Here is a 26,861-nt window from a genome sequence, read left to right as displayed (position 1 = left end):
AATTTCTAGACAATATCCCTATTCCAAGTCCATCCTATTAAACAGCAGGGAAAGTTGTGGCCTGAAGAAGGGTCGATTTACTATTTCCACTCCAGCCTATGCAACAATTGGGAAAGTGTCGGACTCTATAGAGGTTACATTTACTATTCCCATTCCAAGCTACGCAATGGTAGGGAAAGTGTTGGACTGCAGAGGGGTTAGATTTACTATTATCACTCCAGTCTAAGCAATGGCAGGGGACGTGATGAACTCCCAAGGGTTACATGTACTATTCCTATTCCAATATATAAAACAGTAGAGAAAGCGTTGAACTCTGGATGGGTTACATTCACATTTTCCACTCTAATCCACGCAACAGCAGGGAACGTGTTGGACTTCAGAGGAGTTAGATGTACTATTCACACTCCAGTGCAACCAACAGTACAGAAAATGTGGGATTTTGGAGAGACTACAACAAACAATACACCTGATATTATTTTGCGCAAACAATGTAAAAGCCTAAATCAAAAAAGAATACATTCACATTATTAAAAATGCATATTATATACTACTAAAAATTTAAAAATACATGATAAAAAAAGTAAAGAAGAAAAAACATTTAAATCAAATTTACTTCCCTACCACAAGAAAACAGGAAAAACTCAAAAAAAATCCCTTACATAATCTATACATTACTATACAAAAAAAGTTTATCAAAAAAACATTGACCAATACTTATTATTAAAGACACTTACCACTAAATTATTAAATAAAACAAATAATGTCCATTATATTTATAGTAAAAAAACTAAATAATTTATTATAATGACAATTAATGTAACATATATGTCCAATAACTTCCCAAGCTGCTCCTGTGCAAGCCCAACACCCGCAACTAAAAAATACATTACTAACTAAAAATGTAAACATTTAAATATACTATAAAATTAAAAAAAATAATAGAGTAATAGAACTATTAAAAAATAAAACAATGTACATTATTATTCATTAATTATATAATTAATTAACAATTAGAATTGAATTAGCATTAAGATAACTGTACATATTAATTCACTTCTCATCCTATTATCTTACAAAAACCAACAACTTTCTGCTAAAATATTTGTTATAAACAAAAATACTTTTTTTAAAAAAAGGTTTAAAATTTAAAAATATAAAAATTTAAAAAACAATTCAAATAATTACTAATTAATTCCATAACTAATAAACAATTAAAAAGTAATCAGCATTGATACAAAATTACTAGGAATTTAAAATACTTGTATTTCAGAACAAAACCAGCAGCCTCAACTAAAATAAAAATATCAAAATCATTTTTTTCAGCATACATTAAGAATAATAAAGCAAACATAAATTCATAAACTACCTATTAAAAATTAAACAATTTAAGCAATGATAATTCAATTAAATATAACAACATTTTAAATAGTTATAATTTAAATGACTTCCTATCCTAATTCCCTACAAATCCAACATCCCTCTAATACATTAAAATTCAACACCTCAATTAATAAAATGTAATTAAACATTTTAAATACAAACTGTATCACAAAAAAATGATAACTATACAAGCAAAACAAACACCTAACATTAATGTTATAACTAATAAGTATTCAATTACACAAATCTCAATATTTTTAGAACTATATTTAAGTACACGATATTTAGTAAAACAATACTCTTTCAAATAATATTATATAGCCACCAGAACAGCAGTCCTTAGATCCTCGGACAATTGCTACTTGCATACATTTTCTTAACTCTTAAGTCATTTCTAGCCTATACGAATGGGTGCAGTTGTGAAGCCATTGACATTGCACTTTCTGGTAAAAAAAAAAAAAAATTCACGAGGTTTACCACTGTGAAGGTGAAATCGATTTGGAGCTAAAATATAGGCCTGTGCAACATTTTACATTACGCTCTTGTAATTTGTGTAACTGGCGCAATTTTGCTTTATGCAATTACTCAAAATTTCTGAAATTCTGCATGTGTGAAATGTTCGTACAGTGTTTGCGAAAAAGGAATAGTTTGAGCAGAGAATGTCTTGCGGGGAAGAGGTTCAAGCAAACAATTTGTAACAAGAGCCATTTGTTCACCCAACCAGTCCAATTGCTGATATATTGATTGACTTTTGAACTCAAGGTATGCTGTCGCATTATATTTTCACTTACTTCAAAGTGAATTTCGCGTTATTTGCGCATAATTTTGCTTAACCCTGACATTTCGCGTAAAATTGGGTAAAAAATACACATTTTCAAACAGCCCTATTAAACGGGGGCCCTGCATGGGAGCAATACATTTCCCAAGATCACAAGGAGCCAGGAATGTGCCTCTTAGCAGGCCCTACCATTCCCTGCTGTGGCATGCTTCCTCTCAGCTCTCCCCTGCTGGAACTCCTAGCACGGGATTTCCAGCAGATGGTAAAGGAAATGACCCAGCAGAGCGTAGACTTTTGTGTTTTTCAACTTCTTAGGCGACAGCACGAAAATGCTCACACTACGGAGCCCATGAGGATGGCGGGCGGACTTTAGTCCGCTCGCCACCCTAGCGGTGCTGGGACCGGCCACCAGCGGTGCGGCTGTCCCGCAGTGCCAATAAAGATGCGACCGCCACCGTGGTGGTCGCATTCCGCTTCTTCGACATTGCGGCAGGTGCTGCTGTAAGCAGCACCCGCCACAATGCCAAAGAGGCATGTTGTGCATTGCCATGCACAACGTAGCAGGCACCGTGCGGTGCCTGCCGCCTTGTGCATGGCAATGAAGGGGGTTACCATAGGTACCCCCCAAGTGCAGCCCCCCTTCACCCCACCGCCCCACCCTGGGGGCCTGCAACAGGCCCCCATAGCAATTCCCAAAGGTCTTTTGAACCCTGCATCATAATATGGATGGCGGTGCCTAGAAGGCACCGCCACCACATTATACCCCAGCTCCGCCCAGCCGGCAATCGGAACGATTGCCGACCGGTGAAAAAGCGGCAGACAGACTTTGTGTCCGCCACGGTACCCCCGCCATAATAATATGGCGGGGGTAAATGTAGTTGGGATGGCGGGCGGCTCGCCACCACCAAGCCGGCGGTGGCGATCCGCCCTCCATCCTAATGACCCCCTTAATGATGGGTTGAGTGAAAGTATGCCGGCCTTGGACAAATTCCTTCAAACTGCAATAATTTGAAAGGTGTGAAATTTGCTAATTTCGCCTATGTGGGATTAATTAAAACTTTCCCCTTCCCTATTTGAAATCTTTTTTTAGGATATTTAAATTGCTGGGTGATTTCAACTCTCTGGTGTATATTCAGAACACTCACACGATCTTAGACCCTTACATGCAAAGCGTAAACATCAAACAATCTCTGTCCCTTGTCAAAAATCTCTGATCTGACACAGTGGCTTTGTTCTCTCCTTCCCACACCCTTTCTCTCTGAGCTGAAGATTCTAGATGGGTGCAGAATGAAGCTTTCCTTTGTGGACTCAGATGGAATTTAAATCCAAAGGCATAGCGAATGACCATGTGTATAAATATATGCAGGGGAAATTATTCCCTCCCACACCCTGCAGTTTGGGTGATAGTTAACAACCTGGATTGTGGGTTGGGGTGTCCATCACACCAGTGGCGTGGGTGCCACACACCTGATGCACTGACGACAGCTACATCAATGGCTGAATCACTCTGTCTTCCCGGCTTATCAAGGGCGGCCAAGGATTCCCTTGCTGTCCCATCTTCTAGAAGAAATGAGCAAATTTATCAACAGTAATGTCAGACACATTGCCAAAGCACCTCAATCAAACATTTTGATATTCTCATTTTTGTTTGGCAACCAGAGATGATGTCGTAATAGTTTCCACATTCAAAGTCCTTTTTAATCAAGAGCTACGGGTCTCGCGGGGACCATTCACCTGGAAGCCCTCCAGCAGCCAGGGAGGAGAGTTTAACACCAGCATTGAGGCAGGCTTGAGAATCGATCTCCTGCTGCTCAGAAGATTTGAGTCTCTGTATTTTATTTTGCCTGCTGTTGTTTCCCTCTGCAGGTCCTGCTGATCCTCCCTGATGTATTGCTATCTGGCCTTCTGCAGGACACACCCCGAGTCCATAAGTAATTAACCAGAGTATTCAAGGACTGGAACAAAACCGCATCCTTCAAGTTGCATGAACTGCTTGTGAACTTTTACAGACCTGAAACAAGGACAAGGCCTGTCTGGGCAACACGCCGCCTCATAGAAAAAACAAGCAATCACCCTGCTGTACAAACAACTGAATAACTAGGATTCACTTGTACACATCTATGATGAAGGTATGGCTGGCTGGTAGACCAGAGCCAATTACAACATAACTAAAGACACAAGCCAGAGCCAATGCAAACTTAAGAAAAACTTGAAGATAAAAGACACTTCAGGCTTCATTCAATGCAACCAGCATGAAGGGGAGAAGAGACACATCAGGCTTCATTCATTATTTAGTGCATCTATGCAAGTAGCATGAAGAAGAGAAGAAATACACCCAGTGGCGGCTCTTCAGCTAAGGTGGAGGAGCGTCACCCCACTGTTTTTTAGCAGAGAAATAATGGGAAAATAAACGTATTACTCGTGTTATACTCATTTTATTTTCTCCTCCTTCTGTAACTTTGCATGAGGGGGTGAGGGCAGGGGAGGAGTGGTAGCACCCTCCTAAGTATGCAATGACTGCTTGGCCGGCCCTCTCGTGTCGCCCAAAACAGTCTTACGCACTTTGCATGTTCTCCCTGCAGGCTGCATTACAGCCTGCATGGAGAACATGCCCAGGCTCCCAGTCAGCGGCTGAGTGCCGAAACACTGCGCTCAGGCCAATGACAATGCTGCTAAGGCAGTGTTGTGATTGGCTGACTGGGAGCCTGGGCATGCTTCCTGTTGGTCAGGTCAGCGAGGGAGTACTACGGAGGAGAGACGCGGCGAGAAGGAAAGATTTTCTATTTTATTTTTTGCTTCCTGCTTCCCCCAGTGTCCCTCCCCCGCCCCTCCAGCCCATGCCCCCGCCCCCTGCCTCTGATTTGTGCTGGCCACCGCCGAATACACCACCCTTCTTTCAACACAACCAGCTCTGAGAAGAGAAGGCACACAACGCATAATTTAGTGTATCTGGGCAAGTAGCATTAAGAAGAGAAGAAATACACCACCCTTCTTTCAACACAACCAGCATGAAGAAGAGAAGAACTACACCACCCTTCGTTCAGTGCAACCAGCATGAATGAGAGATGAGACATATACGCCTCTGTCAACACAACCAGCACGAACAAGAGAAGAAATATGCCATCCTTCATTCAATGTAACCAGAATGCCGGAGAGAAGAGACACATCATTCGTCATACATCACAACCAGCATGAAGGAGAGAAGAGACACATCAGACTTCATTCATCATAACCAGCATGAAAAAGAGAAGAGACACACCAAGCTATATTCAGTGCTAGTAGGCACCTAGCATGAAAAACAGAAGAAATACACCATCTTTCATTCAATGCACCCACCATGAAGGAGAGAAAAACATATCAGTCTTCTTCAACACAACTGCATGAAGGAGAGAACACACAGATAGCAGTAATTAATTCAACCGGGCAACCACCATGAAGAACAGAATGGATGTACTATATTCCATTAAATGCATCTAGTACGAAAGAGACAAAAAGCACCAAAGCTTATCCGTACACGATTAAAACAAATACTAAAAAAAACTCTTGTGACCTTTTCTAGAATTGAGACAAGAAAACAGAGTGATTGAGAGACGAGGCAGCAATACATTACCCCTCGGCTTCATGGATAGTGACAGGCGAATGGCCCGCTGTAGACACAGAACAAACAAATGAATAACTAGCAATCACGTTTAAACAGCCAGCAAGGAAGGTACGGCTGACCGACCCGGACAAATTACAGCATAACTAGTGCACAGGAGGAGAAAAGAGACACGCCACTGCCAACCCCAACTCAAGCAGAACTAGAAGCAATGAGACACATCATGCCTCATTCACTGCAAAAAGCATGAAGGAGAGAACAGACACACCAAATTTCATTCAAAGCAACCACCTCAGGCCTACTTTAAAACAAACAGGATACAAGAGACACATCAAGGCTCATGGATACACACACAGAATCAATTCTAAAGAAATTCTTGTGATTTTTTTAGAATTATGCTTGCATTTGAATCGGAGGCCCAGGTGTAGAGACTGAGAGAAGAGAAACAGACAGAGGAAATTTAGTCTGGCCACAATTTACCTTCATAGATTGTGAGAGACAAATTGCCTAAAATACACTAAGAACAAGCAAGCGCATGACTAACATTCACTTTTACCCAGTGACATAGAAGGTGCAGATGACAATCAATAACAAATGTACCACCAGTGCTTAAGAGAGAAGGGGCACATCAGTACACACCCCAATGGACTCAAAACTTTAAGGAAAGAGACACACCCTGCTTCATTCAATCAAGAGAGCATAAAAGAGAGTAGAGACAAGTCAGGCTTAATTCAGTGCAACAAGCATAAAAGACAGAACATGCACACCAGGGCTCATGCATAAACAATATCCAGAACGAAGTAAAAGACAAACACCAGCTCCCATGTGCACACAAAAGCATGATGAAGAGAAACGACACAAGGCTTTATTCAGTACAACCAGCAGAAAGGAGAGAAGAGACTTGGTGGGAATTCTTTAAATGCAAAAATCATGAGGGAGAGAAGAGGCCCACCAGGCTTCATAAAAAGCAACCACCACAAAGGGGAGAGAGACATGCTGGGAATTCATTCAATACCAGCAGCATACAGGGGAGAAGAGATAGAACTAGGCTCTTGCAAGCACAGCCAGCTTCAATTCTATGGATCTTCTTATGGGCTTTTATGGAAGTGATACAAGAATACAGAGCATGGGCTAAGAGTTGGCAGCCGAGGAAAGAAAAATATATTGAATGGCAGCCTGAATACCACTAAGATTCAGAGTTAGTGAAAGGCAAAACATAGCTTGCATAATGGAGATATCAGTCATGCCCGCAGTCATCACAACTTATCAGGGGCGTAGCTTGGTCAGTACGACTGGTTTGGGGAAGGTTGTGCTTCAGATTTTGCAACAATCATGCTGACACATGAGGTTAAAATACATTATACGAGGGCAGGGTGCATGGGAGGGGCCTAAGGGGCAGTAGAAGGGGAGAGGAATGCAGATTGGTATGGCTACTAAGCGAGAAAAAACACTATTTTGTAAACTTAGAAACATTTTCAAAACAGAGAAAGAGAGAGTGAGTGTCTGTTTTTGTATGTGTGCATGTAAAAACTCCTGGTGAAATCCAACAGCCACTTCATCATACTCGACTGAGAGCCCCAGTACCCAAATATCTACCATAAAATACATTTATTGAAGGGAGGAGCAGTGCTTAATTTGGCCCGGAGCTTTCCGGTGCTGAGCACCGGCACCTAATTGTCAAGACCACACTTAGGGCAGTCTGCCACAAGGTGGCGCTGCTCATGTAATTTAGAGATTAGCAGTATAGCAGTGTTTAGGAAAACAATATACATTAAAAAATTACTAATACCTGCCTCCCCAGCCATTCCTTTAGCTTTGGGGACCTGGAATAATCTGAACTGTCGCATTCACATGCGAGAGAGATGGTCAGTAGTTGTTTTGGCAGAGATGGCAGGAGCGATGGGTGGTGCAAACTGCAGTGGCCTCCTGGTCAGAGCCCTGGCACTTCATATTTTACAAATTAAGCACGAGGGAAGAGGTTGTAACTCCCCCCTCCCGAAGCTACACCCCTGCATCTGATGAAGAACTTTAAGACAAAAATCACTCCAGCGTCCATCATTATTCAAGCAAAACTGGCAGAGAAGATACACATCCAGCATTGTTCAGTGCAACCAGATTAAGAGACACAGAGCAGTTCAACAAATCCAGTTACTAGGGCAGACAAGACACACCACTCCAACATACTTTTCCTATGTTAAGTAAGACACACCAAGTGCCACTTACACTGAGGGCAGACCATCAGACACGTGTGCTTCCGACACCTGTAGGATGTCTCCACAGAACGGGTGGCAATCATGCTCCTAATCTCTACATGTGCTACAATGGCAACAAATTCAGTGTTACGTGAAGATGACATTCTTCTAAATTCTCTTGGCTGCCTTTTTCAGGTTTCTCCCACACCCTGGGACGGGCTCTGCTCTGTAACCACCTCTAGACCCCAGGCTTGGTCACAGATCTCTATTCTGGCCTCTGAATGGGTCAAAAAGGAAATATATTCTTAGCAGTACCTCTGTCATCTTCTGATCTGCTTTTCTCTTCCTGGGTTCTTTACCATTCTTATGAGAGGGAATTTTCTGACTCGAGAACTTTCTTAGTAGGTGGCATTTTCATTAGACCTGGATACAATTTCTTCGTGCCAGTGTAATCTTGTGTAATACCCGCGCTTAACAGTGCGATTGATACATGATACTCCTGAGGTAATGCCTTTACACCTTGACCTATGACTGGGATCTTTGGTCTCTTATTGTGGGAGCATGAGGAGAACATGAAGAAACTCAGTATGAGTAGCCGTTGTTCACACTCTGCGTGATTTTACACTTTTATTGTAGCACAAAATGCATCCTTCTGACAAAAATGGACGGAAAAATTGTTTTTACTCTAAAAATAGTGCAAATTGCAGGATTGGCATTTGGCGTAGTAAAGTAAGATTTTGCATAATTTTGTGGACATTTTGCATAACTTCAATGAAGCAAAGTACAAGAATTACCACCAGGCCTAATTTTTTGGGAAAGCTCCTGAGCTGGTATTGTAGCCAGCTGGGCACTGCCTGTGTCTGCCAGTTTTCAATGTCGGCTGGACCTCTTTATATCAACACAGCTGCGTGAAAATAGTATCGACCAGCATCTCGGAGAAATGAGACGGAGCCAACCACACTCCCACACAAGATGATCTAATGAACAGACTGCCGCTCATCTCCACCAGACCTGGAGTAAGGAGAAAACTAAAGGGACATGCTTATTCCAAAACAACCAGAAGACAAGGGAGATTGCATGGCACCACGGTGCAATCAAACACAGTTCTACTGATAATGCACAGGAAAGGCAGAACCAAGGCTAAAGTGATCAAAAGGATAAGAGATTCAACAGACAACATACTAACCGAATTAGGAACCCCGAGACAAGACTAATAATCAATGTTGCTCAAATACAAATAACACAGGAGACGAAATGGAGCTCCTTCCAAGACAACATAAGTCAGTGAAAGATGAGCTAGAACCCACCCACCTCCAACGAAAGAGTCTCTTTGAGGAGATAAGATCACCCAGGTTCTCTGTAAGAATTTATAAAAGAATAGAAATGGTGGGTAGTCTCTGCCTGTAGGAGAAAAGAGGGTAAACCACATGCTTAATGAACAGCAGCTTCTTAGAATAGCAGCGCTGCTCGCATTCCCCCTGAGAATCCGCGCCTTATGCGCTTTACTTCTCTCTTAAGCATGTGCATCAAATATTTCATAATGAAACATCGTGACCACGCCACCCTCAGCGGGCACCTCAAGAAACAGTAATTGAAACGCACCAGCATGTGAAGCGACAGCATCTGCTGTTCTCCAGGTCACCGGGCAGTCTTCGGCTGTAGGAGCCCATGGGGGCTTTACAGACAGGGGCGATGCCGGATGACTGCGGAGGGAAGCAGCGTACACTAGCCAGCACCGTTTCCTGGCTTCAGAAGCAACGCTACAATAGACCAGCAGGACACCAACACTGCAATAGAACATAGGAGAGGTGGCAATTACACAGATCTGCCGTGGTAGAATGTGTGTTGCCGCCACCATGCTGGTCCTACAAAAAACTATATTCATTTACACGTTTGAAACCTTCTATCGGGCTAAGCGATAATTATAGACCTGAAATTGCGCATTACTTGTTGGAGCCAAGAAGGATACTCCTTTAGTTGTCTAAATTATAATTCTTTAAAAATGTATCTTTAATGGAGTGATGCCTGTGAAGAGCCTGTGTCAATAGGGCACACCGAAAGGACATTTTGCCTCAAAGACCTGTCTACCGTTTTGTGAATGAGCGTTCAGGATGCACAAGAAAGGTAAGCTGCATTGGTAGGACTGAAGCAGGGATGAAAGAGTGGAGGGTATCTGCTGGGAGGAGACAGAGAGGTCAGAGCCAGAGACCAGATCCACATTGTCAGTACCACAGCAGCAATTATGTCCCAGATGAAGACAGCAAGTCAACCTGGTATGGGAGAAGTAGGACATGGCATGCTATGAGTGGAGAAAAGAAATGAGGGGATAGCAGGGCCTTGAAGTGCTCATGTGTGATTTGAGGGTTCTAGTGATCATGCCAATTAGGAACACCATTAACACCAAGAGGGGAATGAGAGTAGAAAATAAATTACTCCTAACTAGGGGTGTGCGAAATTTGAGTAATTTGCTTTTGCGTAATTACATAAAATTTCAGAGAAATTAAACTAAATTATACGTAATACAAAATTCCTGCATCTGGAGCTATATTTTTTACGAACTGCATTGCAAGGATGCATTCTGAGCCAAAGAAAATGTAAACTCACACACGCAATGAAAACCGCAGCTGCTCATGTTCTGGTTGTCTGCCATGTGCCTGTGTGCTCAACAATTTTTTTCCCCCGCAAATAGTGCGTAGCAAATAGTGCGTAATTATGCAACAAGAGAGTAATAACTTCATTTCAGGAGTTTTGCGTAATTTCAGGAATTTCGCATAACAAGCACAATGAGAAATTAGCAAAATTATGTGAGATTGCCCAGACCTATACCTAACTAATGGGACAGAGGTATGAACTAAATTCACCCTGCAAACGTACCTTTTAATACAAAAAGGATTTTGTCAAAATAAACCACTATCTGTTCTTGCAGGTAATATGGCGTAATATAGCCATGTTTTAATTGATATCAGACCTTTTATCAGTTTTGTCACTTACCCTATGAATACAAAAGGATGAGAATTTAACCCACGATATTTGAGTTTCTTTCTGGAAAGTCCCCAAGCACTGGAGAATGATAGAATATAGATGCTAATAGCCAATCAAAAGCTCCGACACATGGGCAATAACTTGCTTAATCTGCCCGACGGCCCCCAGCGCCTAGAGACCCTTACGGGTGATAGTTCGCGCTTTGCAAATGTGGATTATTATTATTATTATTATTATGGAAGCAAGGGAGAACTGGAAATCCCACAGGCATTGTGAGGATAAATTTCACTGGCCATTCACAGATGAGAAATCCCAATTGCATTTCAGTGTTTGATGTAAAAAGAGACGTTATGTGCTAAGCAGTCTCTGTGCGTAGAATTTCTCAACATACACGGGTCAATGAGGAATTGTCTAGTTCTACACAAATTAACTGTCCACCACTGATGAGGAGCTTAATACAGGTGATTGTCCTGCTTCTAGGGACTTACAATATTGCTAATAACATAGCGGAGGAGCAGAAGTTAAAGTTTACCCAGAATCATGTCATTTGGTCAGGGTGGGACTACAGCACCACCACCCACTAAGCCACAAAAGCACACAATGTTCCAAGATCCCATGCAAATAATGTATCTGAGTAAATGGTATCAGAAACACACAGCACTGATGTTGTCTGCACTTCTGTTTTGTTGTAGTTGTTGCTCTTATAAGGATGAAGGTTGCCATAGTGAGCGCCCTACCATCACGTCGGCAGGCATGGGTTGAGATGTACAAAACCAAAGCCACAAGGGAGGGGACAGTGAACCTCAATTTAGTTCAATGTTATACTATTAAAGAAGCCCACTTCAGCAGTTGCATCCTGTGGTGATGATGAGGTCTTCTGGGCTCCCCGTTGACGGACACCAGAAGGTGAGGCACGTGAATGGCCAGGAGAGAGCTCTAAGTACTGACAAGATATTCCAGATCTGGTAAAGGAGAACCAGGGAAACTGTCCAAAAGACTTTGGTTTGTACTTAGCAGACAACTAGCTACCATGTGGCCTAACGGCTAGGTCGGTCAACCTCGAAGCCGGGGAACCTGGTTCAAGTCTCAGAAGGGACGCTCAACATTCTGTGATTCTGAGCAAATCACTTAATCTCCCCGTGCCTAACAAAAATGAATGTTTCTGTCTGTAACGTGCTCAAGTAAAGTGTTCGGATACCTTCAGGTCTAATTTGCGCTATATAAATCTCCACAAAATAGAAAGCGCAGGCACTCCTGCTACCAGCGAGAATGAGTGGCAACGCAGGTCCAGTCTGAGATTCTGTATATATTCAACACAAGAGCACAACATATATTCCTGATGTTATACTTGTGAACTGGGGTGGCGGAGTGAGCTAAAGAAAGATGATGGATTAAGCCCAGATCAGTTGACTGGGGGTGAGTGCTTGCAATGTTCAACACTCCGTCCATCATCCCCTTTGGTTTTGCGTTATCCCTGTGCACACAGAAGCTATAGATTCTGATCACCCTCTGTGGAAAAGGAGAGGCTACAGGGGTATGGGAGCAACTATTCATGGAGGGTTGCAAGGTCACTTATTTCTTTCTAAGTTTAATCACTAGATTTTTAGAGGTATGGTATGAGTGCCTAGGGTGCCTAGGATCATTCTGAGCAGCAGCAGTCAATGATACGGGTCTTGTCTGGCTCTGGCTGATGCACCAGAGCATGAGAAAAGGACTCTAGATTTGGCCATCAGTTTAGTGGCATCAGTCTAGACAGAAGAGGATGGTGAAGTCATTCTGTAGAGAGGTTAAAAAAAGATGGTGAAGACAATTCTCTAAATAGGTGAAGGAGGATACCTCAGTCTCTAGAGAGGTTCAGAAGATGATGAGCATACTCTCTGAAGAGGTGCTGGGGCTGATTCTAATGTCACCACTCACTACACTGACAAGTACCGTAAGCTGGATTGCCTTCAAAATTTCATTGGAAGGGTATATGCTGCAGAAACCACCAATCAAACTGTAATTTGCAGAAGCAGGAAGCACTCAATTCAGAAGTAAGAACAGGAAGAGTTGAGATCACTCTCAGGGCAGAATCCATAGAAGAAGTCAAAGGGGTCGGTAGCATGAAATTGAGATGTCAATCTGGTCAGAGGCCAAATAAATAACTATGGTCACTGTCAATATAGTCAGTATGGAAGGCTGTGGCACTGTAGAAAGCAACAGAAAGCAGTGCTCAGGTCATTCTGAGTAGCACGGACAGTAAGACCTGCTGTGGCAAGTCTCAGTAGAAGTATTAGAAGCTGAAGACATCTTTTGGACTTTTGGCCTCAATTGGGACAGGAATTGGCGACAAAATGTTTTGGACAAGAGCCGAATCTGGAAGTGAGTTCAGCCCGGGCAGGATCAGTGTACATCGCTCTTGGCACAGTATGAATTACTGCGGTAATTCTGGAGAAGATATATCCTTAGATATGGACAGTATTGGTAAGTGGGTTCCTGCCGGGCATTACTGCGAAGCCTTGAAGTCATTGTGCACAAGAAAGCTGGAAGTGGTGATGTTATCCTTTAGATGTGGACAGTATTGAGAGAGCGTTCAGCCTGAGCCGCAGTGTGAAATCTTGAGGTCACTGTAAATCGGAAAGCTTGAAGTGCTGATGTAACCGCAAATATGGACAGTAAGAAGTGCTGAGGTGACTCTCGGTGGCTGGAGTATCAAGTGCAGCTGTAACTCTGGAGTGGAGCATGTAAAGTGCTGAGGTCACTGTGCATGGAAAAGAACCAAACACTGCGGTCATTCTAGAAAAGTGCAGTGCAAGGAGGCACAATATGAAATGAGGTAGTCATGGCTTGGACAGGGGTAGAATGGTGTGGCGGTCATGCTTTGGACTGCAGCAGTATGAAACGTGGTGGCCTTGTTTTGGACTACAGTAGTATGAAGTGCAGTAGCCATGTTGTGGGCAGGAGCCTTTATATGACTTGGGGGTCATGTTTTGGACAGCAGTCCTATGAGGCATGGAGCCATGTTTTGTGCTACAGTAGTATGAAGTGTGGGGGTCATGTTTTGGACAGGAGCAGTGTGAGGCACGGGCCATGTTTTGGGCTACAGTAGTATGAAGTGCGGTGGCCATGTTGTGGGCAGGAGCCTTTATAAGACTTGGGGGTCATGTTTTGGACAGCAGTCCTATGAGGCATGGAGCCATGTTTTGTGCTACAGTAGTAGGAAGTGTGGGGGTCATGTTTTGGACAGGAGCAGTGTGAGGCACGGGCCATGTTTTGGGCTACAGTAGTATGAAGTGCGTTGGCCATATTGATGGGGTGACTCTGAGCAGCTGTATGAAGCCCCTAGCTCGCCTTGGGAGGTGCTTTGTATACTTTGAAGTCTGAAGCTGAGTTGCAGGTATTATGCAGCCACTCTCTGACCAGTGAAAACGTAGAAAGACTGGAATAGGAGCAGTCGTTCACTGTGGGCTAGACTGTCCAACTCCCTAGACCGGGAAAAGCAAGGCATTCCCTCAGAGACACTCCATATGTATTTCCAAAATGCCTCCGTTTGAAATGTTTTCAAAGACTAAAATATTGCCCCCTCCCTAGGGGCGGTGGCGACTCCGCAGGTGAGCGTGGCAGGAGTGACAAGCAGACAGCCTGACGACTGTCATTTCAGATTCCACACATTATTTGGAAACAATGCTCAGGATTTCATTTCTGACAATTCGGGGACTTTGCTGCCATGGCAACCAGGAAAAATAAAAATATTCTCCCGCCAATAAAAAGTTACCCATTAAATGTATCTCCTACTGCCTTCACCCCATCCCCCTTACCTTTCTTAAACACAAAAAGGCTGTAAAGCAGAGCAAAAAAGAGAAAAACAGAGACCGCACAGCTCAGTGTAGAAAAACAGTTTGTGGTAGTGGAGAAGTACAGAGAATACTAAATAAGTGGTATTAAAATAATGAGTCGCGGTGGATGAGTGTGCGGGGGTAAAAGGGAGGACATTATGAATATGGGATGGAGAATGATACTAGAGAAAACCAGCCAGGAACCAGACAATTCTTCACAAAGGCACTAGGGCCTGCCACTGTCTTCATATCTCTTAAAGGACACACTGTTTACCATGTTAGTATTGTCAGACCAGTAGTGCAACCCAAAGTGATGGGGCCCCCTGCAGAATGTGATGAGGGCAGGCCTTTAAGTGGGCCGGGTCCTGCCGGTGCTCAGCGCCTGCAGTTCTAAAGAGCAGGTGCTGAGACTGGTCCCTACCAGGCTCTTCATTTTTGCCCTCACCCTCAGGGTGAAAAATGTAATCTCAACTCTGCAGGAGTGCCACCCTTCCCTGCCTCTGATGTAACTTCAGTCTCATTCTAGTGCTTTCACAGTCTCATCATTTCAGAACTGAAGCATTTTCAATATTATATACAATGAAGCCATAGTTGTTGCTTATTTATCATATGCAACTGGCTTGTTGTAGGTGTAGTGTTACTTGTTGTGTTATACATCTGGATGCAAACACAGAAGCAGCAAAATACCAGTCAGGCGGCACACTATCTATAAGCACAGGTTTTTAGCTTACGTGTGTTTAAGCCACGCCTTTAATTAATTCAGCCTCGCCCCTTTGAGAGACCCCTCAGTTCTTACATGCCACTTAAAGCCCTGTGTGAGGGGCCTCGAGTCCACCATATCTCACAAATGTTCATTGGCCTTGAGCTGAATGGGGGGCCTCTTGAATGGTTGGGCCGACCCTGCGCCGCAGGGGCCCAGCTTACGCCTGAGTCAGACCCACAGCCAGGTTGTAAACATTGCAATGTGTGTTCATCACTTGCACAATGTATCCAGAAACAAAGCAGGCTGCCAACCCTGCAGTCTTTCTGTGCAATATACGCAGCATATATGCAGACGGAAAACACAGTACATTTTGTGTTATGTTCATGGACAGTGGCGGCTGCTAGGGAGCGGGGGTGGTGAGGTGGTAGCGGGAGAAGGATCCATTTTTTTAAATGCTTACCTGATAATGGCCGCAACTTCTCCTCCATCTTCTTCTATTCCTGACTCCCGGCAGCACACAGGATCCCATAAGCCAATCACAATGCTGCTGTCATCAGCATGACGGCAGCATCGTGATTGGTGTGAGTGGCCAATTTGGACGCTCAGACAGTGCCTTGGAGCCTATGCATGTCTTCCACTCGGCTGTGGAATACAGCCAGGTGCAGAACATGCTAAGTGCGCATGAAGTGACGTCACAAAAAGTGACATACTGGTGGCGCAAAGGGCTTGTAAATGAGCCTCACAATCTGTTAACACAGCAATGTTTGTGCATCATGTGAGAAGCAGAGGTACACATAGAAACTTCAAACAATAATCTGCTGGTTTGTTAAGTGCACATTGTAGACATACACATAGCCAGTCTGAAAACACTTTTGCTTGATTTCATGTGCGCTGTGTAGGAAGAAATACAGGCAGACTGTAAACACCACAATGCGCTCAAGGCCAATAAATACCTGTGCGATATAGGAGACTCGAGGGCTTGTCATCACTTTCTGCTGGGGGAGCAATCATTTTGATGCACACACACATACAGGAAGAAAACACTTTTAGTTGTATATCAATGATGTGCACAATGTAGGCTGGCAGACTGTAAACACCTCAGTGTCTGTTTCCAAGTGCACGGTGTAGGCACACACAGTTCAGACTGGAAACACTGCACAAAGGTGGCTATTTACGTGCTGCTTTGCATCACTCTTGCACCACGCAGCGTGGTGCAAGAGTGAGGCAGAGCATAAATCAGATTTATGATGCCATGCAAGGCCACTTTGCGTGGCCCTGAGTGGCTCAATAAATCTGGAGTAAGGCAACGCTGCACAGATAGCTGCGTTGCGTTACTCTGCTGAGAAGGCATTCCATGGGCATTGTGTGGGAATTCCTATTCCACCCATTTGGTTTTTTACACATTCACGGGTTTACCAGGCGTATCCAAAAAGATACCCCTTTTCAGGTGAGGTGTAAAGAGGAGAAATATCTTTATCTCTCCTCGTTACTTCCTTTTTCTATGTGTGCTACATTCTGCAGCACACATAGAAAGAAGAAAATCCCTCTCAGGATTAGCTTTGTGCAAAAACGTGTCCCTTACTGCACAAAAAAAATCTTGCATGCAAGATTGGTGGAGGATGTAGCCTTACGGCTAGAGCGGTGGACTTCGAAGCTGGGGAACCGGGTTCGAGTCGCAGCAACGATGCTCAACATCCTGTGATTCTGGGCAAATCACTTAGGGGCCGATTCCGATCTGGGTCGGAAGGGCACTGAACGCGATCTGGACGGAAAAACTATGAGCCGTTCGCGTGTTTTCCGCCCGACTCGAACAGGTGTACGAGCGGGCAAGTACGATGCGAGCTACATGAAATTCACCGACCGAGTCGTTTCCGGGTCCGAACCGCTTCGTACGTCTCGGTCGGAAGCTAACCGTGGCGTGCAATGGATGCGATTTACGACCGAGCCAGTACAATGCACGCGTTGGACAGCCTGTGCAAGCCGGAGTGTCCGGCTCACAAAACGTCCGGGTGGTTGCCTTTGGGGGTCTGCGTCGGACCCCCTGTCACCCACAGCCCTACGACTCGGACACATGGGGAGACCCAAGGGTCCCCCCAACACAGGCATGTACAGTGCGGATGGCACCTACTCGTACCCACTGTAGGGGGTGCCCTTGCGCTAGACATACCCATTCAGTCAATGGGAGCCCATGTACGCGTCGTACGACCGGCTCCCATTGACTTCTATGGGAGTCCGACCGAACCGAGTCTGGCAGCATACGACCGCATCGTACTCGCTCAGTCAGACTGCAGGACTCTGGCTCGGTCGGAAAACACTCCGGATCCGGCTCAGTCGGAGTGCTCTCCGACCCGGATCGGAATCGGCCCCTGAATCTCCCCGTGCATAACCAAAATGAAGGTGCCCATCTGGAACATAACTGGTGCTCATGTAAAAGCGCTTTGATACCTGATATCGTCGGGTCTAGTTTGAGCTATATAAAGCTTTAAAAAAGAATGTAGACACCCCTGCCCCATGGAGCAAGGGTGCCTGCATTGGTGCTAGGCTGCCAAAAGGGCACCATCTGAGGGAAAAGGCAGGAATGCACCATATTGCCATAAATACGACCCATTTATGCCATTTCCCTGTAACCCAGCATAGCAACATGACTTGTTGCACTGCATTGCGTGGCTTTTTCATAAATATGCCCTAATTATGGAATATATACGGAGTGGACATGCACACAGGTAAACTGCAAGCATTGCATACTGTAGGCAGACACACAGCCAGACAGTAAACACGGCATTGTAAACATTGAAGTGTTTGTGTGTCATGGGCAGTAGTAGAAAAGCGCACAGGCACACTGTGAACCATCTATTGTTTGTGTTTCATTGGCACAGCGTGGGCAGACACGTAGCCAGCTTGAAAACAATTCCGTGTTTTGCATCAGCGGTGTGGTGCTGTCAGACACACGAAAACAAGCACAGACTGTACACCTTATGGGTGTTCTCTGATAAAGGAATCTCGATGGATAACCAGGTTTACCATGTCAGACAGTCTTTTAATTAACATAGAAAATTCATATGGAAGACGCTTCGACTTCCGGGGTTGGAAGATAGGTCAACTTACAAGAGGGTTTGGCTATTGGTTCAAAGATTGACCCAATTGGCTCTTCTGTCAGGAACTTCTAAAACAGTGATCAGCAAACTATTAGAGTAACAGAATTACCTTTGGGTAACCGCTGCGCTTTAGAAATATAAATAACATAACATAGCGAGGGCAGACTGTACTTAATTCAAGACTGTCCACACCAGAAGATGTATGGATTATTGGTGGCCTCCTGAAGCGAATTCAATGACCAGGCTTTGACATAAACTTCAATTATTTGGTAATTAACCCAAATATATAGAACAAAATGTCATGCCTCACTGTATTAGATACACCTGAGATCAACACTTAAACAAGCACATATATGTTCCCTTTTAAAGTGGCTAGAAAAAGCCAGGGGAAAAAGTAGGGTGACTACACGACTCCAGATCATAAGGGACTATCTCCATTCTGAACTTTTCACCTGCACACCACTGATTTAAGGAATGCTAGTGTAATTATTTTAATGGAAGCAAAACATCACTACAACACCCAAAATGCACCAGTCTATCACACATAAGATCAGCACTGGAAACAGTGTTCTTAATGACCTTGAGATAAGTAGTACCCCCACACCCCCAACGTTGGGCAATGCATTTCTGGCAATTGCTTGTTTGTTGTTGAATGCCTTCGAGAAGGCTCTAAAAACCCACTTGCTTCAGTAAATCCCCACAGTCCAAGGCAGCACCTAGTCTATCTTTGTTGACCCTTCTCATTTTATATATGTGCTGATTGTATGAGACAATGGAAATGTGATTGAGGCCTCTAGGCGCATTATAAACACTGCACTGTTTTTGCTATGTGGTTCTTGCAGGCAGGTTCACAGACAGTAAACATTGCAATATTTGCATCTGGAGCTCAGTGGGGCTCGACTGACCGACCGACTGTAAACAATTCATTACTAGTGTAATTCACTTAGCACAGCCAGTCATACAGACAGACATGGAGATGTAAACACAGCAACAGGTGGATCATCGGGTTAGTCGTAACAAAAATGCAGACTCCAAGCACTACACAGTTTTCATTATGTGCTGAGAGTAGCGATGCTCCTAGCTGTCCTCAACCACTTCATTACTTGCATCAAATTCTAAGGGCCTTATTATAACTTTGAGGGTGCAGGAGGGGGCGCTACCCCAGTGCCCCGCTCTTTCACCGCCAAAGTCATAATTAGACTGCCTGCCAGATCCCAACTGGAATCCAAGTCCGTCAATTCTGCGGTGGCCTGGCCCACAATGGTACCTGCTGAAGGGCTCATAGGAGAGCTGTAACAGGCACCACAATGGGAACACCATTAATGGTTCCTGAGGGGCATGGACTGTCAAGCCCATGCCCTGCAGGAACTGGGGGAGCATGCAGACAGGGGGACACACCATGTGCCCTCCTGAATGCATCTCCTGGCGCAGAGGCAACAGGGGGCCTTGTAGGACTCCCTTTGTTTCCTCTCCGCCACACTTTACATGGCCGGCTCACTGGCTTGAAAACCATGGCAGAGAGGAAACTCGTAATATGCTTGGTGGGGCTGCAGGAGCCCCGCCAAGCATATTGCAGCCTCAGACTTCCGAAACACCGCCATGGATTTCTGATACCGGTTGCGGTTGTGCCAAAACGTTCCGACCCCCAAGTCGTAATGGGGGAGTCGGACTGCGGGTGCAGCAGTGCCCGCACCGCCACCCTGGCTACGGTGGTCCAATGGACCACCATAGTCATAAGGCCCTAAGTTTAGTTAGGCACACAGGCTGCAAACGCTGTGTCACTTGCAGCCTGTGCTTAGTTCAACCTGGCACATGAACAGTGACCACTGCACTATTTCTATTGCATGCCTAGTACATCCAGATGACCATAGACCAACTGTGAATATTTTAATATATGTATTAAGTGCTGATGTTGGTGGTCAGGTGGAGAATGGTGGTAGAGAGGACTCTGAGCAGGAATGTTAAGCATCCTACACTCATGATCTTGTATATTGGAGACCATGATTAGCCCCATCATGGTGGAAGGGACCTTCCTGATGGAAGGGACCTTGCTTGGTTGGCCCTGAGGTGCCTGAGACAGTTATCGCTTGGTCTCACTTCATCACTAGGAGAACCTCCAGTCAAGGTTCTTCCACAAAAGGACTAAATAAATCAGCAATATGATTAAACAGCTATTAGGCAAAGTTCCTCAATACATGGCCATTGATGTCCATCCTCCATCGTGGCTTGGGGTCAGGGACTCTTCTTCCATAGAGACGGTGCCTGTCTGACCAAGCTGAAACCATTGTTGTTCCTAGACTCATTGATTTCCTTTTCAGCATAAAAAAATTGTCTTGTGTGAGAGTGGGGTAAATGGTATGTGAACCATGGTCAGTCTGTGGCAGGTAGGTTCCTGGTTGGCATGGACACAGTAGACACCTTGCCATGCCAGGAGTTTATTTTCCAACTGACACCTCCAAGTCGCTCAAAGCAATGAAGTAACAGATACCACCATTCTAAGGTGAGCGTTCAGACATCAAGTGAGGTAGGGCCAGGGAAATACCAAGTGTAGTGTACATGATTACAATAATAAATACACAGGGTGAAGCAGATCCCCTAAGAGGGGTAATTCTAATAAGATAAATTACAAAAGTTTTCTTTAACTCTCTTTCTGGGCTTTGGAACTCCAGTAGTGTGAAAGTGGTACACGTACACAGCTGAGTCGAGTTTTTGCTGGTTACTCCCTCTTATTGCCCATGGGGAATGTGGAGATGCAAGTGCCCAATCGCATCTTACAGAAGGATGTCAATGTGTCCCTACATTAAATTATTAGCATGTGACCTGGTGTTGTTCATTGGTAGAACAGTTAAGTGATTTTTTAGGTCAAACCTGGGCATCACATGCGGTTCTCTGCAAGGCATGCTGTATCCAGGTAGGGACTTGAAGCCCCTCCCATATTTTTTATTGGATTGTGTAATTGTTCACTGTAAACTGCAGCTGTTCATTGGTCAATAGGCTTAGTAGTCCCTCCTAAGTACCGCCTTGTCTCATTTTGTATCCTCTCATGGCAACACCCTCTATTACGTGTGTTGTTACACAGTAGGCTTTAATTACAGCATCTGAGCTCTAATTCTTTTAAAACGTTGTCTTGCCAGCTGTTGCAGGCAGGACATGCTCTCTCCTACGTTTTTTTAATGTTTATATCATGGCACTGGCATTTGTAAAGCAATGGGTCTCGCATTTGCGAGAGTTAAACTATTGGCATTGTAAATGACAATACCTTTTATTTATCTGTTTTTAAAAAAACACATAAATAAAAGGCATGGGGCCTCATGTAGGTAGCCAAATACCGGTCGGTAACGGCCGAAATTCGGTAAAATCCCAGTTACCGACCGGTATTTAGTCAAGTGAGATGTAGGAGGCCAAAAACCTTAAATCGGTAAATATGAAGCGGTAAATACCGATTCATGTTTACCGAGTTCTAAAATACCGATTCATATTTACCGAATACATGTTTACCGATTCGGTAAATATGAAGTGGTAAATATGAAGTGGTAAAACGGAAAAAGAGATGTAGGTAAATTCGGTATTTTAGAAATCGATGAAATTCGGTAAATAAGAGTCGGTAATTAACACAGATTGAAAGCAGGTGGTAATCATAAACAGTGCATAAAAGAAATCCCAAAATGCATCAGCGTGGACAACATGGCCGCTCTGTATGTCATTGCAAGGCGGCTACGTCTACAGGCAGCAGGACTGAGGTTTTGGAGAAGGGAGGAACGAATTTACAGACAGCGCATCACACTTTTCCAACTGACTGAGGATGAGATACATGAAAGGTACAGGCTACACCCCCAAACCATCATGGACCTAATAAGGGACCTGCACCCACTCCTGGAGCAGCCAACACCAAGGGCGCATGCCATACCACCACATGTGCAGGTACTCTGCAGCCTACATCTCCTCGCATCTGGCAGTTACCAGGTGGTGATAGCTGCGGTGGGCGGTGTATCCCAGAGTTGCCTGTCCCGTTTCTTCAGGAAGTTCCTGGATGCCATGATGCAGAGAATGCACCACTACATCAGCTTCCCAAATACACAGGCTGACCTGCAGAAAACTAAAACTGACTTTTATCGCATGGCACAGTTCCCCCATGTAATTGGCTGTATTGATGGCACACACATCCCAATCTGCCCACCAGCTGCCACTGAGCACATCTACAGAAACAGAAAGTCCACCCACTCCATCAATGTGCAGGTCATCTGCGATGCAGGGAACATCATCACTGACATTTGTGCCAAGTTTCCTGGAAGCACCCACGACTCATACATCTTCCAGAACAGTGGGATCTACACACGACTGCTTGCCGGAGAATTTGGAGAGGGATACCTGCTAGGTAAGTAACAGTGACGCACCATGAAACTAGCAAATGTAAGTGTATTGAGGCATGTGACTGATGGTTCCCTTTCACTCACCCAGGCGACAGTGCATATGCCGTGCGCGCATTCATCCTCACTCCCTACCTACACCCATCAACCCAGAGTGAGAGACGATACAACGTGGCACACAAATCAACTCGCAACGTGGTGGAGCGCACGTTTGGACTTCTGAAAAGCAGGTTCCGCTGCCTCCACAAGAGCGGAGGCGCACGCCAGTACACACCCATCATCTGTTGCAAGATCATCGCCACTTGTGCAATGCTGCACAACCTTGCCACAAAGAGAGGTACAGCGGTGGAACTCACAGATTTCGAGGACAATGAGGATGATTCAGGACAGCCAGAGCCCAACGCAGATGGAGTGCCAACAGCAACATATGGGAGAGTGAGACGGGCAGAGATCACATGCAACTATTTCTGAGTAAGTAAGGGGACACAGGCAGGTGTTGGTTGTCATGTAGTAGTTTAATTATGCGCCACTACGCCACGAAACCAAGATAATGCAAATCAGGTAACATTGCCAATTCACAAGTGTGAAGACCAGGGTTAAGTCACCCAATAGTCTATTGCTACGCGGTGCAGCATCAAAGTTTGCGGCCACGCGCTACATTGTGAGATGGCACGGATTCAGCCTCCTCACTGGTGCCAGCCCCATGCCGCCTGCTGCTCCTGCGTGTTTCTGGGACGGGGGGTGTGATGCTGCTCCTGCTGCTGGTGTCAATGCTTTCAGCAGCATCCCCTGCACCACTTGTGGCCGCCTGACTGGTCAAGAGGACCTCCAGGGCACTGGTGACCTGCACCATCCCCCTAGTGACATCGCTGCTGCAGTGGGTCAGGCCCTCCTGCATGTTCACTGAGCGCCGGCAGAGCAATGATGTTGCATTCGCAATGCGGTTGAGTGCCCTGGTGTGCCTGTCTCCCCTCTGCCGTTCCCGGCGCCTTGCAGCTCTCTCTGCGTCCAACTTGCTGCACAACAGCTGCATGGACTGTGAGACGTCCCGCAGGCCCACTGCCATGTCAGAAATCCCCGCCGCCATAGCGCCAATGTTCCTGTCCATGTGTCTGAATGTTGTTCTGAGTCCCCGCACATGCCGCTGTACTGAAATTACTGCCTTCGTTTGCAGGCGCTGTTGTTTTAACATGCCGGCCTCAAGGCCCCCAAAGACCCCATGGCCGAGATGGATTGGTGGTGGAGTTGTCTCACGCGACCTGCGGCGCTGTCCTGCACCCGTGTCGGCTCCCTGTGAGGTGGAGGGACCAGTGGTATGTCTCCCATCCTGGGGCATAGGATTTGGCTCCGGGCCCCTGCTGTCATCGGAAGATGTGTGCAACACGCGCAGCCTGGCAGCAGCACGCCTCCTCGACCTCACTATTGTGGATGGTGATGTGGCCGGTGACTCCAGCAGGAGTGGTGATGCTGGCTCAGGTACTGGGGATGCAGGCTCAGGTAGTGGGGATGCTGGCTCATGTACTGGGGATGGTGGCAGTGGCAACGCTCTCTGGCCAGAACTTGTGCTGCCCGTAGCTGAACTGGATTGACGGTGTGCCCCCTCTCCTGTGCCATCTGGAGTCCTGCGCGATGTTACGTCTGTGGACAGAAATGCAACATCAGCTCAGTGTATCTGAAGGCATGCATTGCAAGCATGACAATAAATTGTTCTAAGACTCTCACATTGTCCTCTGTGTGCTTTAGGCTAATGTCTGTACCATGCATCATAGTTCTGTGCTATTCTGTTCATGGTGGGGGATCCCTGACTACATCTCCCATAATGCATTGCCTGTCTGCAGTAACACATGGACTGGAGTGGGATACTCATTTCACATTGGGGGATGTGGGATAGGGGTAGGGGGGGCTACATTGCTGTGCATTCCTCTTACCTTGTTGGGTGGCGGCTCTGGCAGAGCTGTCGGCATCCCCAAGGCCCACGACACTCTCAGGCTCGATTGTCGACTGCACCAGCTCCTCCAGTTCAGTGAGGGCAGGTGCCCTGTTAGTTCCACCTCCTGTCCGGCTGGCCTCCTTCTGGATGTCCCCCATCTTCCTCTTAGTCACGATGCGCAGGTCGTACCATCGTTTTTTTAGAACGTCTATGTCCCTGTGGGTCACTCCCACGGCATTTACCTGCGCCTGGATTGCCAGCCAAATGGTGCGCTTCTCACACTCTGCCACTTGCAGGGATTGCCTCCCAAATAGCTTCTGGTGCTGCCTCACCACCTCCTCCACTAGCACCTGGAGTTCCTTGGGGCTAAATTTCACCTTGCGCCTCCTTTCCCCTCCTGTCCTCTGGCTGGACATGGTGTAGTTTGGTCTCAAGATTCAGCCACTGGCTCCCTGCCTCTCCTCTGCACTTCAAGCCTCTCCTGAGTCAGTTGATTGTGTGCACCTGCCTGGGTGTGGCCACTTCCTACTTGGGTGGGGTTTGGTTGCACAGGATTGGCTGTTTCAAACAGTCATGTGATTTTTTTTTCCGATTCGGTACTTTCCGATTCGGAATTTACCGATTCGGTAAATACCACCTCGGAATATACCGATTCGGTAAATACCACCGCGGTATTTACCGATTCGGTAATTACCGATTCGGAAAATACCGAATGTTACCGAATCGGAAACTTTTACCGACTTGTTACCTACATATAACTTACCGATTCTTAAATACCGATTCGGTACTGTTCGGTATTTAAGAATCGGTAAATATTTTTTACCTACATGAGGCCCATAGTCATTTACAATGCCAATAGCACAAACACTCGTAAATGCGAGACCTACCGCATTGCAAATGCATGCTTCCTTTAGTAACCAGGCTGACACAGGAGGTAGTAAACTGGTTATTTATTGGCTACATGGATAGCAGAGCCAGAAGGACCAGCTCTGCCAACAGCTCCAATAGGAATGTCTTGGCTCAATACAGTTGCTAAGAGACCACACATTCTAAAGCCTAAACATCATCAAAGGATTAAAGGAGAACACATAAGATGCAGTACAACATTTCCCTTAATCTTGGACGGGCCCCCTGATTTCAACAAGGTGCAGGCCTACGCGTCAGCGGAGACCTGTTTCCGAGGTCAATCTTGAACCTATTACATATCTCAAAATTGATGGTATAGATTTCGAACTATTAAATATATAGATTGCGGGTGAATATTATTTCACACACTGGGCTTTCTTATATAAATTGTATTATTGCAATATCTACGAGCCAAGGTGTATTCTCAAATCACAAAAGACAGTCTTTGGTTTTTCTGCAGCTGTGGCCCGTGCAGGTAAGAGTGGTGATTTCAATGGACGATGACGAGGGAAAATTAAATAAATAATTATTTTTCCCTCGTCATCATCGATCGAAATCCCCCCCACCCGGCCCCACCGCTCTTACCTGCACTGGCTGCGGCTGTTTACCTGTGTATGGTCCATGCTCCGAGGTCTCTCCTTCGTAACTACAGGGTCACTTGCAGAATTTGCTTAGTACAACCAGACCTGTAAACAGACAGTAACTTCTCCTTTCCTCGTATCGCGTTCCTTAGTCCATCCGAATAGGCACAGACCGGTTGTACAGTAATATATGTATTACATGTTTAGTGCAATCAGGCCGTCACCAATCACTGTACTATTTGTAATAGGTGTTTACTTCAGAAAGGCAACCTGTAAACACTGCACTATTAGTGTCTAGGATTTAGTGCAGCCAGTCACCCAGGTGAATGTAAACTCTGCACTGATTTGCACTGCTTATATCTTTTTCCCTATGCTATGTTATACTCAGTCAGACCTATGTACAGAAAGGAGCTTTGTAATACATTTTCAGGGCATTTTGTTGTGCGCTACAGCTCCCTCCCTCTGTCTCCTCTTTTCATTACCTTACAATTAAACCGTGTAATTGAGCTTCTAGCTGGAATAAATACATTATTC

The 26,861-nt window shown here is 45.3% G+C and overlaps 2 protein-coding genes across 2 annotated transcripts in view; both read right to left on the bottom strand.

The window, feature by feature from the left end:
* The window catches only part of LOC146812360 (uncharacterized), a 38,123-nt gene extending 12,867 nt beyond the window's left edge, over nt 1-25,256 (bottom strand). Inside the window, exons 1-4 of the mRNA XM_085615161.1 lie at nt 24,839-25,256; nt 23,924-24,548; nt 14,728-14,747; nt 3,626-3,718 (exon numbers count right to left, since the gene is read on the bottom strand). Coding sequence (XP_085471287.1) covers nt 3,626-3,718; nt 14,728-14,747; nt 23,924-24,548; nt 24,839-25,256 — 1,156 coding nt within the window. The remainder of the gene's footprint in view (nt 1-3,625; nt 3,719-14,727; nt 14,748-23,923; nt 24,549-24,838) is intronic.
* Nucleotides 1-26,861, bottom strand: part of CDH22 (cadherin 22) — a 1,590,820-nt gene that overhangs the window by 1,439,474 nt on the left and 124,485 nt on the right. The window lies entirely within an intron of this gene.

The sequence above is a fragment of the Triturus cristatus genome, chromosome 7 (assembly GCF_964204655.1).
Source record: "Triturus cristatus chromosome 7, aTriCri1.1, whole genome shotgun sequence".
NCBI classification, from domain to species: Eukaryota; Metazoa; Chordata; class Amphibia; order Caudata; family Salamandridae; genus Triturus; species Triturus cristatus.
This window is presented reverse-complemented; position numbering and strand designations above follow the sequence as displayed.